The sequence below is a fragment of the Triticum urartu genome, chromosome 4A (genome assembly GCF_056163025.1).
Source record: "Triticum urartu cultivar PI428250 chromosome 4A, HENAU_Tu73, whole genome shotgun sequence".
In the NCBI taxonomy this organism is placed as follows: domain Eukaryota; kingdom Viridiplantae; phylum Streptophyta; class Magnoliopsida; order Poales; family Poaceae; genus Triticum; species Triticum urartu.
The window spans coordinates 533,642-551,637 of record NC_141876.1 but is presented as its reverse complement, the minus strand read 5'-3'; the positions used below and the strand labels follow the sequence as shown (position 1 = coordinate 551,637).

General features: G+C 43.6%; 1 protein-coding gene across 1 annotated transcript; it reads left to right on the top strand.

Moving 5' to 3' along the window:
* The first annotated feature begins 500 nt into the window (after positions 1–500).
* On the top strand, positions 501–1,160 carry LOC147974215 (silicon efflux transporter LSI3-like). Its single transcript, XM_087519418.1, has 2 exons — positions 501–629; positions 1,032–1,160. Exons 1-2 carry the CDS (start codon positions 501–503, stop codon positions 1,134–1,136), a joined length of 234 nt encoding a protein of 77 aa, XP_087375544.1. The 3' UTR covers positions 1,137–1,160.
* Positions 1,161–17,996: the final 16,836 nt, after the last annotated feature.

The following is a 17,996-nucleotide window of genomic DNA, read 5'->3' as shown; positions in this document are numbered from 1 at the left end:
ACAATCTGAGGCTTGTTTATTTCTGCACTGAACTGAAGCATGTGTTTATAAGTGTAGCTTGTGTTATACTCTTTACTGAACGCTCTGTGCCACGATCCCATGAGTAACAAGTTTGATTCTTAATCCTATTTGTAATTACACTTTGACTATACTGAAGCTTGTGTCTGATTGTAGGCATATGGTACTGAACTATAGTACTGAACTGCACTATAGTAACAAGAGTAGCTTGTTTTAATGCTTGTTGCTGCTGCAAAACTACCTTTGAATTGAATTGAATTGATTGGTTCAGTTTCGTATATTCTTCACCCAGCCTTCTATCATGCTTGTAACTAGTGCTCTGCTCATGTTGTTCGACAGGATTTTCACTTCCTGCCATCCCAGCCTTCTATCATGCTTACACAATTTTTCTTTGCACGACAGTAGCACCAGTACCTTGCTGCTGTTGGGAATCGAAGGGAGCTGTTCCATGCACTGAATCTGGGGAGAAAATCACCCTCGGCATGTACACCATCACCTTGGGCATGCTTGTGGCACTGCTGCTCGGCCTCAACATGTCCTGGAGTGCCATTAGCGTCGCCCTCACGCTCATCTTCCTCGACTTCAAGGACGCTCGCCCCTGCCTTGAGAAGGTAATTGTCTGTCCATCCGTCTGTAGTTAAATAAGTTGTGCCCCATTGATGTCCTACTACTGTTAATTGTTACTACCATGGTGCTGATGCTGTTCAGAATATGATATGTGCCTTAATTCTAAGTTCTAGTCTCTCTTAAGAGACACTTCTAGCTTTTCTGACTCAAAGTTGTTAACTTGGTACTGCATGAGTTTTACTACTGCTAACACAGAGAGTATTTACTACTGCCAACATAGAGATTTTGTATGCATGCTACCTGATGAGTGCTTTCTTTATAATATTTCACCTTCGTATGCATAGGTTTATTCGGTTTGAATATTGCATGACATGAAATAGATATTTACAGTGTTTTTCTCAACTTGTTTTCACTGTCACTTGATATATACTTGCTTGTACTTGAAGCTGTGGGTTAATGTTGGTGGTTTTGTTCTACTTGGATGCATTGGTACCCATCATCGAGCGAACGGATGCAACAGCGGCAAGAAGCTCATGGCTGTGTGCATCTAAAGCACACCATGGACACCATCCACTTCCTCATCAATACTAACTCAATCCAGATCATCGTCGACACTATCATCCACGGGTATCTTCCTTGGTTCCCTTTATTCTCTCCTGCCTTTGTGATGTTAGTATGCGTGTGCTGACGAGTATTATTAGATCTTGCCAGTTGAATGTATGGTCGTGATAGTAGAATGGTATTTTGTTTCAGGCGCAATGTGGTGTAGTGAAGTTTTTTGCACAACCTGCATATGTGCCATGCATACTCATATTGTGTCTCTGTTTCTTATATGAACTACTATCTCATTTTAACTAGCTCGACAACAAAAAGCATGGTGCTAGCTGAATTTGTGTTATCATTCTAAATACATGTCCTTTTCTTGAATGGTCTGTTCATAATATATTTGCCCCAGTTTTTCTCATTCTTCTCTGGTTCATGTAACAGGATGACAGATGAAGCCATGTTGCTGTTTTGTTTGGTCTCAGCCCTGACTATCGCCGTCGAGCGAGTCCAGCGTGTTGTTCATCTGACTATGGTTCCAGCCCTGACTATTGAAGTTTTTGTCCTATTGAAGTTGCATAGAAATATGAGAGAGTCCAGCGAGTCCAGGAGCTTGTGAAGTAGTACTATATTACACTTGTAGAGCTTGTAAAGTATTGTATTATACATGGCCCTTTGTAATGGCACAGATAGAGCTTGTATTATGTGATCTGGTTGCTCTTGTTTAAGTATTGTGTGTGTTTTTGTCTCTGCCAATCTAAATACTGCTTGAAATATGAAGAATATGAGTCTGATAGATGGGACCCACTTACCTGACAAATGGAAACCTGTTACCAGAACCTAACAATTGGGACACATCTGACTAGTGGACCCACTTATCTGACTAGTGGACCCTTCATTTGGGAAAAAAAGAAAAACTAAATTCGTTTAGACAAAAAGGGCACAACCCAACAATAAAAAAGGCCGCAATGTTGGGCTTGGCCCATGAAGCTGATCAAAAATTGATAGAAAAAATACATTAAAAAGGCCGAATTGTTGGGCTAGGCCCATGTAGAAAATCGAATTGGACCGGGCTGAATCTTGTGCCACGTTAGATTGCCACACTGGATGCCTACGTGGCCTGGGGAGGTTGCTAGTGACCAAAACGCCACAGTAGACGTATTTTGGTCATAAACGTCTTCAACCATTCTAGAAGAAAGGTCGCTATAGTCAGTTTATGACGGCCAGCTTTTGACCTTATGTTTTTGGTCACAAAAAGGTCACAAATGGAAATTCGTGACCATTCAGTGACCAATAGTGGTGGTCACAAGTTGACATATTTCTTGTAGTGAAACAAGCTCCGTTTACTATTCTGGATCTAAGGCAATTTTTTTACATAAGCAAAAACTTGTTTAAGTTGGTTAAACAGAAAGAGGGTTTCGAGACGAAACTCCAGGCGCTTGAATCGCCTGATTCCGATAAACGAGCGAAAAGATAAACTAAAACGAAAATCGGATCAGAAATCTCGATCAGAAAATCGCGGATTTAATCCGTGAAAAAGAAAAACGACGAACAGTTTAACGAACGAACGTTCGTTAACTGAAACTAAACGAAGAACGCGTTCGTTAAAACGAACGAACGAGTGAACGCTCGCTAATTAGCCTAAACCGGGAAAAAACCGATCTAAAGAAAAAACGAAACAAAAAACCGATGAAAACCGAACGTTTTTTCCGGGAAAACCGGCGGCGGGATCGAGGTCAACCTCGGGCGGCGGGACGGCGGCGGTGGCTCCGGCGAGGCGGTGTCGGCGGGCGGTGGCGGCGGGAGCGGGCGGCAGCGGCGTTGGGCACGGGTGGCGGCGTCGGGCGCGGCGGCGGGGTCCGACAGGGTGGCGGCGGGCGTGGGGTCGGCTAGGGTTTCGGCCCGGGGTGGGCCGGTAGCTTATAAAGGTTGGGTCCGGGGAGTACGGGCCTAGCACGGCCCGTAGGTCGGTTCGGATGTTTTTTTAAAAAAACTTATGCTTGGAAAAAAAACAAAAGGACTACTAAACGGACTCCAAAAATCCCGAAATAAATTTTCTCCAGCTTCTAAAGTCAAGCCGCACGGGATGAACATTTATTTGGGGCCTAAATGCAATTTTGAAAAACGCGCATTTTCCTAAATTCAAATAAAATAGAAAATAAAACCAAAAAATCTTATTTGATTTTTTTTATTAAATCCTCAATATTTCTTTATTTTGGGAAAGTCATTTTATTCCCTCTCTCATATTTTTGTAATAGAAATTATTGAAGATGAAATAAATAAAATCAAATGATCCTATTTTCAAAATTTGAGACAACTCAAATATGAAAATAACGAAATCCCCAACTCTCTCTCCGAGGGTCCTTGAGTTGCAAAAAATTTCTAGGATCAACCAAAATGCAATAAATATGATATGCAATGATGATCTAGTGTATAACATTCCAAATTGAAAATTTGGGATGTTACAAACCTACCCCCCTTAAGATGAATCTCGCCCTCGAGATTCGGGTTGGCTAGAAAATAGGTGAGGGTGGTCCTTCAGCAAATCTTCCTCTCGTTCCCAGGTGGCTTCATCCTCCGTGTGGTGGCTCCACTGAACCTTGCAAAACTTGATAACCTTGCTGCGGGTGACTCGACTAGCATACTCTAGAATCTTAACTGGTTTCTCCTCATAGGTCAAATCACTGTCCAACTGAATTGCTTCCAGTGGTACCGTATCTCTCAGCGGTATGTCGGCCATCTCTGCGTGGCACTTCTTCAACTGGGATACATGGAACACTTCGTGAACTCCTGACAATCCTTTGGGCAATTCCAACTTATAGGCAACTTCTCCCATACGCTCCAAAACTTGGTATGGGCATACAAAACATGGTGCTAACTTTCCCTTAACTCCAAAGCGCTTAACTCCTTGAAGTGGTGATACTCGAAGATAGACTCGGTCTCCGACTTCGTAAACTGTCTCCTTGCATTTAGAATCTGCATAACTCTTCTGCCTGGATTGAGATACCTTCAGCCTGTCGCGAATTAATTTCACTTTCTGTTCAGACTCCTTTATCAGATCCGGTCCAAACAACCGGCGATCTCCAACTTCATCCCAGGACAATGGGGTCCTGCACCTCCTTCCGTACAAGGCTTCGAAAGGGGCCATCTTCAAACTGGATTGATAGATGTTTTTGTAAGAGAACTCTGCATATGGCAAATTCTCATCCCAACTAGATCCATAATCTAGCGCACAAGCTCTTAGCATATCCTCCAAAATCTGATTTACTCTCTCGGTCTGTCCATCTGTCTGCCGGTGGAAAGCTGTGCTAAACTCTAGTCTGGTTCCCAAAGTCTCATGCAACTGATTCCTGAACTTTGAGGTAAATTGGGTTCCTCTATCCGATACAATGCTCCTTGGAACTCCATGCAGACATATGATCCTGGTCATGTATATCTTTGCCAACTTTGCACTGGTATAGGTAGTCTTCACTGGAATGAAATGAGCTACCTTTGTCAAACGATCGACTACAACCCATATCGAGTCATAGCCTGAACGTGTTCTGGGCAATCCTGTGATGAAATCCATGCCTAGATTATCCCACTTCCATTCGGGTATTGGCAATGGTTGTAGCAATCCTGCTGGCTTCTGATGCTCTGCCTTCACTCTCTGACATACATCACAAACTGCTACATATTCCGCAATATCCTTCTTCATTCCGGTCCACCAGAAAATATCCCTCAAATCTAAATACATCTTGGTATTTCCTGGGTGAATTGAGTATGGTGAGTCATGGGCCTCTTGCAAAATTAGCTTCCTAATCTCCGGATCATTTGGTACATAGACACGGTCTTCAAACCATAAGGTATCGTGCTCATCCTCACGAAATCCCTTAGCTTTTCCTTTGTTCATTTTCTCCTTAATGGAAGCAATTTCCTTGTCAGTCCTTTGAGCTTCTCTGATCTTATCCATTTAAGTAGACTGAATCTCCAATGCTGCTACATAGCCTCTTGGAACTATTTCCAAACATAGCTCTCGAAGATTTTTGGCTAACTCCCCTGGTAAATCTCCCGTCATTAGGGTGTTGACATGGCTCTTACGGCTTAATGCGTCAGCTACTACGTTAGCCTTTCCGGGGTGATAATGCAATTTCATATCATAATCCTTGATGAGTTCCAACCATCTCCTTTGTCTGAGGTTCAACTCCTTCTGTGTGATAATATACTTCAAACTCTTGTGATCCATGTACACCTCGCAATGGTTTCCAGTCAGAAAATGTCTCCAAGTCTTCAATGCATGCACTACGGCTGCTAACTCCAAATCATGCGTGGCATAATTCAACTCATGAGGCTTAAGCTGTCATGAGGCATATGAAACAACTCTGCCTTCCTGCATAAGCACTGCTCCAAGTCCTCGTCGTGAAGCGTCGCAATACACCTCATAATCCTTGGTCTGGTCCGGTAAAATCAACACGGGTGAGGTAACCAAACGTTTCTTCAATCCTGAAAACTAGCCTCATATTCCTCCGTCCATATGAACTTGGTATCCTTCTTCAACAACTCAGTCATAGGCTTCGGAATCTTTGAGAAATTCTCAATAAACCTCCGGTAGTATCCTGCGAGTCTAAGAAAACTCCAGATCTCTCCCACGGTGGTTGGTGCTTCCCACTTGGTCACGGTATCAACTTTAGTGGGATCTACTGATATACCTTCTCCGGATATAACGTGTCCGAGAAATCCAACTTCCTTCAACCAAAACTCACATTTGCTAAATTTGGCATATAATTGATGTTCTCTGAGCTTTCCAAGAACCAAACGCAAATGCTTCTTATGCTCCTCTTCATTCTTTGAGTAAACCAGGATATCATCAATGAACACTACGACGAACTTATCCAAGAACTCCATAAACACATTGTTCATCATGTTCATAAAATATGCAGGTGCGTTAGTCAGACCAAATGACATAACGGTATACTCGTACATCCCATACATGGTGGTAAAAGCCGTCTTGGGTATATCCTGTTCCCGAATCTTCAACTGGTGGTATCCTGATCGCAGATCGATCTTGGAAAATACCTTAGCTCCTTGCAATCGATCAAAAAGATCATTGATCATCGGTAGGGGGTACTTGCTTTTGATGGTTACTTCATTCAATCCTCGATAATCGACAACCATCCTTAACGATCCGTCCCTCTTCTCCACTAGAAGTACTGGCGATCCCCAAGGCGATGAACTTGGGCGAATATATCCTTTATCTAGTAACTCCTTAATCTGCTTCTTAATTTCCACCAAATCCTTTGCAGGCATCCTATATGGTCTCTTTGATATTGGCCCTGTGCCTGGCAAAAGCTCAATCAAAAAATCAATATCTCTATCCGGTGGCATGCCTGGCAATTCTTCGGGAAATACTTCGGGGAAATCCTTCACTACTGGTACTTCCTCCTGCACTACTCCGGTTAAACAATTTACTTGAGTCCTCTTTGGCACATGTCAGGATACATACTTGATTCTTCTCCCTTCTGGGGTGGTAAGTGAAATTGACATACTGGCACATTCAATATTCCCTTCATACTTTGATAACCAATCCATGCCTAATATCACATCCAATCCTTGGGATTCCAATACTATTAGGTCCGAGGGAAAAACATAGTTACCAATCCTTAATGGTAACCGATCACACCATAGACTAGCCATATGTTCTGCTCCAGGCGAGGTTACTAACATGGGTGACCTAAGGGCTTGGGTTGGCAGTTTATACTTATCCACAAATCCCCTTGATATGTATGAATGCGATGCACTAGTATCGAAAAGAACGAGTGTAGTAAATGACTTAACCAAAAACTTACCGATTACTGCATCCGGCTGCTCTTCAACCTCCTCCAATTAACGTGGTTCACCTGTCCCCTGTTGAAAGGGTTCGGCTTCTTCCTAGAGGTTCCATTGCCATTTCCATTCTGGGATTCAAGACATTCATTGGCACAATGTCCGATCTTCTGGCACTTAAAGCAAGTGACTTGGCTCAGGTCTTTCTTGGCTGGGGTTGATGGGTTGGTGCGGTTCTGGCCCTTGCTTCCTCCATTCCCATTACCATTCATGGGGCCATTGTGATTGTGTGAACTACCTCCTCCATGGGTATGCTGGAAATGTCCTCCCGGCCTAGGGGTAAATTGTGGCTTCTGCTGAGCTCCTGAATTGTACTTGTGCATACTTCCTCTTGTGATTCTCAATTTGCTGCTGCTTCCCTTCAATCATAAGAGCACGATCTACCAACTCCTGGTAGTTGTTGAAGGTTGCTACCATCAACTGCATGCTCAACTCATCATTCAGTCCTTCCAGAAACTTCTCCTGCTTAGCTGCATCCGTAGCAGCGTCATCTGGGGCATAACGTGCTAGCTTACTAAAGTCCTCCACATACTGGCCAACTGTCCGTCCTCCTTGGCGCAAGTTGCGAAACTCTCGCTTCTTCATGGCCATAGCTCCTACTGAAACATGGGCAGTACGAAAAGCCCGCTGAAACTGGTCTCATGTGATAGTATCGACAGGGAAAGTGGCTGTGAAATTCTCCCACCATGATGTTGCGGGTCCTTCAAGCTGATGTGCGGCAAACTTCACCTTCTCCGCATCAGTGCATCCTGCTGTGGTCAACTCTCTAACTGTCTTGCGGAGCCAATCATCTGCTACTATCGGCTCGGTGCTACTGGAAAACACCGGCGGATTCAACCTAAGAAAATGGGCTAAGTGATCAACATGTGGTGGTGGTGGTGGGTTGTTGTTGTTCCCCTGGTTCTGATTCTGGACTAGTAACTGCATCAATGTGTTCTGCTGCTGGATCAACTGAGTGAGCTCCGGTGGGAAGGTAAATTCGGGGTCACGTCTCGGAGGCATCTGAGGGTTTAGAAAGGGATGAGATTTAAGAATAGAGGGGGCCTAAAGAGAAAACACTACCCATATGCACATGAGGCAAAAGCAAACAATTCACTTCATTCAATCAACCAAACAAGGGCATACAATCGATCTAACTATCGCAAAAGTGCTCGGGATACTATATTTACATGGTGGACTACTACTACTGTTGGGGTGGTCTACTAGAAATATTCTTCGGTTGCAGACTCCATGATATCTGCTCCAGCTTCATCAACATAGTCATCATCGCTATCATCTGGATCCGAGTCGGTGTCGTCGATGATGATGTAGTCTTCCGGGAGAATCTCCTTGGGTTCTTCGTCTTCTTCTACCGATGTAGGGTCTCCCATGAATATTCCAATCTTCTTGATCAGATCGTCATTCTTTTCCACTAATACTTCAATTTCTTCTTCAAAATCTTCACGTGTAGCCTTGAGTTCTTCCTCCAGTTCCTTGATTCTTGTCCTTGCCTTCTTCAGGTCTATCATGTCGGCGCACATCTGGTTCTCCTGACGTCGAATGTGCTGGTTTAACTCCTGCATAAAAGCTGCAATTGATCTATCCTTTCTGGTGCTGATCATCTCCCAGTGCTCATCTTGGCGCCCACAAATCTGGTAGATAGTATCCTTGAGATCATTGCGGTAGACTTCTCCAATGCGTTCCATGGCGATGTGAGCTGCCATGCTCTTTCCTAGACTCCAGGTTGGTGCATCGAAAGAAAACTCTATGGGCTCAGTGACTGGCATGAATGTCCTTCCTGGAACTTGAACTTGAATCATCCAGCGCTCTTCTTCAGGTAAGGTGGCGTTGTAGGTTCCAGTGAAGCTTGGTACTCCTATGTTCAGGTATCTAGTGACTTCCTTCAAGTGACGTCCAAAGGGTGTATCTTCATCCGGTTGAGTGAACTTGTTCCTTGCATCCGCCATCCTAAAAGAGTAGAAAAGATGAGAGGTCAGAAGAGAAGAGAGTGAGTAGTGATCTAGGTCTTTAGCTTAGTGGTCGTGTCCTACAGTCAGCGTGTGCTCTGATACCATCTTGTAGCGACCAGACCTCAAACGGTCCAATCTCTGTGCTCCGGTATCATCCCTGGATCAATAATGCTGACACCACACAATACTTGAAGGATTTATAGCAGAGTAGCAATCACACACTTATTACATCGAGTGTCTCCAAAGATAACTTATTACAATAAAAATGGCTTAAGGCCATCTAATAACGATAACAGCGGAAGGCTTGGAAGATAAGTGAGTCCATCAACTCCAACGGCATCACTGAGTACAGAACCATGACCTAAAACTCCTTAATCATCGTCTGAAAAGTCTGCAACATTAACGTTGCAGCCCGAAAACGGGTCAGCACATGGAATATGCTGGCAATGTAACACATAGAGAATAATGGAATGAAACAGCTATACTATATGCATATTTGGCTGGTGGAAAGCTCTATGGTTACAGTTTTGCATAAAGCCAATTTTTCCCTGCTGCAAAGGAATAAATTTATTTAACTATTATGGTGGTTGTTAAACATTGAGAATGGTTGAAAGCATTCTCAATCCCAATTAAACATCATCATTAAACAAACCCAACAAAATTAATCTTTAGAGTAACATGTTGAGACTCACATGATAATCCAGGTACTAGATACTCAAGATGTCCATAACCGGGGACACGGCTAACCATGATTAGTTTATACACTCTGCAGAGGTTTGCGCACTTTTCCCCACAAGACTTGATCGCCTCTGTTTGGTTTCTCGCACTACACGGTGTTTGAGAAATGGATGACCGAGACATGGTCTTTCAGAAGCACTAGCACCTTACGATGGGTAGACCGTACCACCTACATCCCCTACATCTGCTAGTCTACCATTGTAAATATTCGCACGACTTAGTCAACTATGCTAGAGCCCATAATAGCTTGTGGCTGCACATGGAAGTTTCTAGCATGAATAATCTCATGATCCCTTTGAGCCTGGGTGGCGGTCCAAAAGAAAACAGGCAATCCTGGAATACCGAGGTGCCTCAATCCACCCAGATGTGTGTTTAGGTTGCCACCTTAAGTAAACCATTAATTAACAAAGCTCACATCTGTCATGGATACACTCACCCAATCCACGTCTACTAGCATAGCATAGCAATAATAAGCAAACGTAGAAGTAACTCCCAAAGGTTTGATAATTAGACAGGTAATAGGTACTACCTCAACTACTTCCCAAACCCACAATTTAATTAGATCCTAATCATGCAATGTGTAAGGATTTATCTAATGCAATAAAACTGGGTAGTAGGAGGTATGATCAAAGTGTTACTTGCCTTGCTGATGATCCGGGAAACCTAGCGATTCGAAGTAATAAGCGGCGCACTCTGGATACTCTATCGCAAACACACAAGCACACAATAAGTACTCAACTAATGCACAGGTAAAACTCAAATAAGAGATTTAACCAGAAAGTTCAACTTAAGAACTCCGGTTGGCAAAAAGAATCGAATCGAACGAAGCAACGAAAGACAAATGGCAAAAGAAATAGGCTTCGTTTACTATTCTGGATCTAAGGCAATTTTTTTACAGAAGCAAAAACTTGTTTAAGTTGGTTAAATGGAAAGAGGGTTTCGAGACGAAACTCCAGGCTCTTGAATCGCCTGATTCCGATAAACGAGCGAAAAGATAAACTAAAACGAAAATCGGATCAGAAATCGTGATCAAAAATTCGTGGATTTAATCTGAGAAAAAGAAAAACGACGAACAGTTTAACGAACGAACATTCGTTAACTGAAACTAAACGAAGAACGCGTTCGTTAAAATGAACGAACGAGCGAACGCTCGCTACTTACCCTAAACCAGAAAAAAAAACCGATCTAAAGAAAAAACGAAACAAAAAAACCGATGAAAACGGAACGTTTTTTTCCGAGAAAACTGGCGGCGGGATCGAGGTAAACCTCGGGCGGCGGGACGACGGCGGCGGCTCCGGCGAGGCGGCGGCGGCAGCAGGGTCCGGCGGGGCGGCGGCGGTGGCCGGCGGCGTCGGCGGCGGCGGGCGGTGTCGGGCGCGGGCGGCGGCGTCGGGCGCGGCGGCGGGGTGGCAGCGGCGGGCGACGGCGGGCGCGGGGTCGGCTAGGGTTTCGGCCCGGGGTGGGCCGGCGGCTTATAAAGGCTGGGTCCGGGGAGTCCGGGCCTAGCACCGCCCGTAGGTCGGTTCGGACGTTTTTTTTAAAAACTTACGCTCGGAAAAAAACAAAAGGACAACTAAACGGACTCCAAAAATCCCGAAATAAATTTTTCCCGGCTTCTAAATCAAGCCTCACAGGATGAACATTTATTTGGGGCCTCAATATTTGTTTATTTTTGGAAAGTCATTTTATTCCCTCTCTCATATTTTTGTAATAAAAATTATTGAAGATAAAATAAATAAAATCAAATGATCCTATTTTTAAAATTTGAGACAACTCAAATATGAAAATAACGAAATCCCCAACTCTCTCTCCGAGGGTCCTGGAGTTGCGAAAAATTTCTAGGATCAACCAAAATGCAATAAATATGATATGCAATGATGATCTAGTGTATAACATTCCAAATTGAAAATTTGGGATGTTACAGAAGGTCTCATCGTAGTCAATCCCTTGAACTTGTCAAAAACCTTTTGCAACAAGTCGAGCTTTATAGACAGTAACATTACCGTCAGCGTCAGTCTTCTTCTTGAAGATCCATTTATTCTCAATTGCTTGCCGATCAACGGGCAAGTCAACCAAAGTCCACACTTTGTTCTCATACATGATCCCATCTCAGATTTCATGGCTTCTAGCCATTTTGCGGAATCTGGGCTCACCATCGCTTCTTCATAGTTCGTAGGTTCATCTTGATCTAGTAGCATGACTTCCAGAACAGGATTACCATACCACTCTGGTGCGGATCTTACTCTGGTTGATCTACGAGGTTCGGTAGTAGCTTGATCTGAAGTTTCATGATCAATATCATTAGCTTCCTCACTAATTGGTGTAGGTGTCACAGAAACCAGTTTCTGTGATGTACTACTTTCCAATAAGGGAGTAGGTACAGTTACCTCATCAAGTTCTACTTTTCTCCCACTCACTTCTTTCGAGAGAAACTCCTTCTCTAGAAAAACTCCGAATTTAGCAACAAAAGTCTTGCCTTCGGATCTGTGATAGAAGGTGTACCCAACAGTCTCCTTTGGGTATCCTATGAAGACACATTTCTCCGATTTGGGTTCGAGCTTATCAGGTTGAAGCTTTTTCACATAAGCATTGCAGCCCCAAACTTTTAGAATCGACAACTTTGGTTTCTTGCCAAACCACAGTTCATAAGGCGTCATCTCAACGGATTTCGATGGTGTCCTATTTAACGTGAATGCAGCCGTCTCTAAAGCATAACCCCGAAACGATAACGGTAAATCAGTAAGAGACATCATAGATCGCACCATATCTAATAAAGTATGATTACGATGTTCGGACACACCATTACGCTGTGGTGTTCCGGGTGGCGTGAGTTGCGAAACTATTCCGCATTGTTTAAAATGTAGACCAAACTCGTAACTCAAATATTCTCCTCTACGATCAGATCATAGAAACTTCATTTTCTTGTTACGATGATTTTCAACTTCACTCTGAAATTCTTCGAACTTTTCAAATGTTTCAGACTTATGTTTCATTAAGTAGATATACCCATATCTGCTTAAATCATCTGTGAAGGTGAGAAAATAACGATATCCGCCACGAGCCTCAACATTCATTGGACCACATACATCTGTATGTATGATTTCCAATAAATCTGTTGCTCTCTCCATAGTACCGGAGAACGGCGTTTTATTCATCTTACCCATGAGGCACGGTTCGCAAGTACCAAGTGATTCATAATCAAGTGGTTCCAAAAGTCTATCAGTATGGAGTTTCTTCATGCGCTTTACACCGATATGACCTAAACGGCAGTGCCACAAATAAGTTGCACTATCATTATCAACTCTGCATCTTTTGATTTCAACGTTATGAATATGTGTATCACTACTATCGAGATTCATCAAAACTAGACCACTCTTCAAGGGTGCATGACCATAAAAGATATTACTCATATAAATAGAACAACCATTATTCTCTGATTTAAATGAATAACCGTCTCGCATCAAACAAGATCCAGATATAATGTTCATGCTCAACGCTGGCACCAAATAACAATTATTTAGGTCTAATACTAATCCCGAAGGTAGATGTAGAGGTAGCGTGCCGACCGCGATCACATCGACTTTGGAACCATTTCCCACGCGCATCGTCACCTCGTACTTAGCCAATCTTCGCTTAATCCGTAGCCCCTGTTTCGAGTTGCAAATGTTAGCAACAGAACCAGTATCAAATACCCAGGTGCTACTGCGAGCATTAGTAAGGTACACATCAATAACATGTATATCACATATACCTTTGTTCACTTTGCCATCCTTCTTATCCGCCAAATACTTGGGGCAGTTCCGCTTCCAGTGACCAGTCTGCTTGCAGTAGAAGCACTCAGTCTCAGGCTTAGGTCCAGAATTGGGTTTCTTCTCCTGAGCAGCAACTTGTTTGCTGTTCTTCTTGAAGTTCCCTTTCTTCTTCCCTTTGCCCTTTTTCATGAAACTGGTGGTCTTATTGACCATCAACACTTGATGCTCCTTCTTGATTTCTACCTCGGCGACTTTTAGCATTGCAAAGAGCTCAGGAATATTCTTATTCATCCCTTGCATATTATAGTTCATCACGATGCTTTTGTAGCTTGGTGGAAGTGATTGAAGAACTCTCTCAATGACACTATCAACAGGAAGATTAACCCCCAGTTGAGTCAAGTGATTATGATACCCAGACATTTTGAGTATATGTTTACTGACAACACTATTCTCCTCCATCTTGCAACTATAGAACTTATTGATGACTTCATATCTCTCAATCCGGGCATTTGCTTGAAATATTAACTTCAACTCCTGGAACATCTCATATGCTCCATGACGTTCAAAACTTCGTTGAAGACCCGGTTCTAAGCCGTAAAGAATGGCACACTGAACTATCGAGTAGTCATAAGCTTTGCTCTGCCAGACATTCATAACATCTGGTGTTGCTCCTGCAGCAGGTTTGGCACTTAGCGGTGCTTCCAGGACATAATTCTTCTGTGCAGCAATGAGGATAATCCTCAAGTTACGGACCCAGTCCGTGTAATTGCTACCATCATCTTTCAACTTTGTTTTCTCAAGGAACGCATTAAAATTCAACGGAACAACAGCACGAGCCATCTATCTACAATCAAACATAGACAAGCAAGATACTATCAGGTACTAAGTTCATGATAAATTTAAGTTCAATTAATCATATTACTTAAGAACTCCCACTTAGAAAGATATCCCTCTAATCCTCTAAGTGATCACGTGATCCAAATCAACTAAACCATGTCCGATCATCACATGAGATGGAGTAGTATCAATGGTGAACATCAATATGTTGATCATATCTACTATATGATTCACGCTCGACCTTTCGGTCTCCGTGTTCCGAGGCCATATCTGTTATATGCTAGGATCGTCAATATAAACTTGAGTATTCCGCGTGTGCAACTGTTTTGCACCCGTTGTATTTGAACGTAGAGCCTATCACACCCGATCATCACGTGGTGTCTCAGCACTAAGAACTTTCGCAACGGTGCATACTCAGGGAGAACACTTATACTTTGATAATTTAGTGAGGGATCATCTTATAATGCTACCGTCAATCAAAGCAAGATAAGATGCATAAAAGATAAACATCACATGCAATCAATATAAGTGATATGGTATGGCCATCATCATCTTGTGCTTGTGATCTCCATCTTCGAAGCACCTTCATGATCACCATCGTCACCGGCGTGACACCTTGATCACCATCGTAGCATCGTTGTCGTCTCGCCAATCTTATGCTTCCATGACTATCGCTACCGCTTAGTGATAAAGTAAAGCATTACAGCGTAGTTGCATTGCATACAATAAAGCGACAACCATATGGCTCCTGCCAATTGCCGATAACTCGGTTACAAAACATGATCATCTCATACAATAAAATTTAGCATCATGTCTTGACCATATCACATCACAACATGCCCTGCAAAAACAAGTTAGACGTCCTCTACTTTGTTGTTGCAAGTTTTACGTGGCTGCTACGGGCTTAGCAAGAACCGTTCTTACCTACGCATCAAAACCACAACGATAGTTTGTCAAGTTGGTACTGTTTTAACCTTCGTAAGGACCGGGCGTAGCCACACTTGGTTCAACTAAAGTTGGAGAAACTGACACCCGCCAGCCACCTGTGTGCAAAGCACGTCGGTAGAACCAGTCTCGCGTAAGTGTACGCGTAATGTCGGTCCGGGCCGCTTCATCCAACAATACCGCCGAACCAAAGTATGACATGCTAGTAAGCAGTATGACTTATATCGCCCACAACTCACTTGTGTTCTACTCGTGCACAACATCAACGCATAAAACCTGGCTCTGATGCCACTGTTAGGGAACGTAGTAATTTCAAAAAAATTCCCACGCACACGCAAGATCATGGTGATGCATAGCAATGAGAGGGGAGAGTGTTGTCTACGTACCCTCGTAGACCGGAAGCGGAAGCGTTTGCACAACGCGGTTGATGTAGTCGTATGTCTTCACGGTCCGACCGATCAAGCATCGAAACTACGGCACCTCCGAGTTCTAGCACACGTTCAGCTCGATGATGATCCCCGGACTCCGATCCAGCAGAATGTTGGGGAAGAGTTCCGTCAGCACGACGGCGTGGTGACGATCTTGATGTTCTACCATCGCAGGGCTTCGCCTAAGCACCGCTACAATATTATCGAGGATTATGGTGGAGGAGGGCACCGCACACAGCTAATAGATCTCAAGGATCAATTGTTGTGTCTAGAGGTGCCCCCTGCCCCCGTATATAAAGGAGCAAGGGGGAGGGGCGGCCGGCCAGGAGGAGGCGCGCCAGGGAGGAGTCCTACTCCTACCGGGAGTAGGACTCCCTCCTTTCCTTGTCCAACTAGGAGAGGGGGAAGGAAGGGAGAGAGGAAAGAAAGGAAAGGGGGGGCGCCGCCCTCCCTCCTTGTCCAATTCGGACTAGAGGGGGAGGGGGCGCGCAGCCTGCCCTGGCCGCCCCTCCTCTGCTCCACTTTGGGCCCATGAGGCCCATTAATCCCCCGGGGGGGGGGGTTCCGGTAACCCTTGGTACTCCGTTTTATATCCGATAGCTCCCGGAACCATTCCTGTGTCCGAATATAGTCGTCCAATATATCAATCTTTATGTCTCGACTATTTTGAGACTCCTCGTTATGTCTGTGATCACATTCGGAACTCCGAACAACCTTCGGTACATCAAAATATATAAACTCATAATGAAATTGTCATCGTAACGTTAAGCGTGCGGACCCTACGGGTTCGAGAACAATGTAGACATGACCGAGACACGTCTCCGGTCAATAACCAATAGCGGAACCTGGATGCTCATATTGGTTCCTACATATTCTACAAAGATCTTTTATCGGTCAGGCTGCATAACAACATACGTTGTTCCCTTTGTCATCAGTATGTTACTTGCCCGAGATTTGATCGTTGGTACCTCAATACCTAGTTCAATCTCATTACCGGCAAGTTTCTTTACTCGTTCCGTAATACATCATCCCGCAACTAACTTATTAGTTGCAATGCTTGCAAGGCTTATGTGATGTGCATTACCGAGAGGGCCCAGAGATACCTCTCCGACAATCGGAGTGACAAATCCTAATCTCGAAATACGCCAACCCAACAAGTACCTTCGGAGACACCTGTAGAGCACCTTTATAATCACCCAGTTACGTTGTGATGTTTGGTAGCACACAAAGTGTTCCTCCAGTAAACGGGAGTTGCATAATCTCATAGTCATAGGAACATGTATAAGTCATGAAGAAAGCAATAGCAACAAACTAAATGATCAAGTGCTAAGCTAACGAAATGGGTCAAGTCAATCACATCATTCTCCTAATGATGTGATCCCGTTAATCAAATGACAACTCATGTCTATGGTTAGGAAACATAACCATCTTTGATCAACGAGCTAGTCAAGTAGAGGCATACTAGTGACACTATGTTTGTCTATGTATTCACACATGTATTATGTTTCCGGTTAATACAATTCTAGCATGAATAATAAACATTTATCATGATATAAGGAAATAAATAATAACTTTATTATTGCCTCTAGGGCATATTTCCTTCACTCGCAAACATAGTATGCCCATAAATTAGTCCCCAGCGTCTGCCTCATGCACTTTACGAGAATAGAATTCAATCGGATAATAATAAAGCATAATAATGGTATTGAAACTAGAATAAAGAGATGCACAGACGTAGCTAGTACTACTTAATTACCCTGGGTCGCCACCATTTCAGGGTTGGTTCCCCTGGGCCCACAACCTCTTTGATGAACTTTTTCCAAACCCTGCCTGGCCAAGAAAATGAATAAAGGAGTTATTAATTACTTGATATCAGGAAATGAACTAAAGAGGCCGACATAGTGCGATAATGATTGAAATTACTTATCGAGCATCAACTTCAGGCTGGTGTATTCTTTAGGTTCTTTAAGTACACGAATCGGTACTAAAGGGGCTCGTGGGGGCCCCAGCCTGACGGCAGCATGCCACCACCCCTTTAGTCCAGGTTTGTATCACAAACCGGGACTGTAGATCATAAATGAACCAAGACTAATGATGCCCGTGCCCCCGTCCGCTCCTAGCCGTTGGAGCCGGGACTAATGGTCACATTAGTCCCTTGCCAAAACCAGACCGGGACTAATACTCCAGACGAAAGGTCTGTTTTCTACTAGTGGGGCCTGCCCATGTGAGAATGTAATGCAAGGTGGTTTTTCTGTTTTACAAATCTTCTAGAATGTTCCCCGGGTTTTCTTTCTTCTTTTCTTTTCTATGTTTTTGGTCGCTTTGTACTCGGTTTTTTCCGGTATTTTTGAAAAACA

Coding starts and splice junctions, on each gene's coding strand:
- LOC147974215 (XM_087519418.1), top strand. CDS start 501: ATGTACACCATCACCTTGGGCATGCTTGTGGCACTGCTGCTCGGCCTC. Junction 630..1,031: donor CTCGCCCCTGCCTTGAGAAG/GTAATTGTCTGT, acceptor TTGTACTTGAAG/CTGTGGGTTAATGTTGGTGG.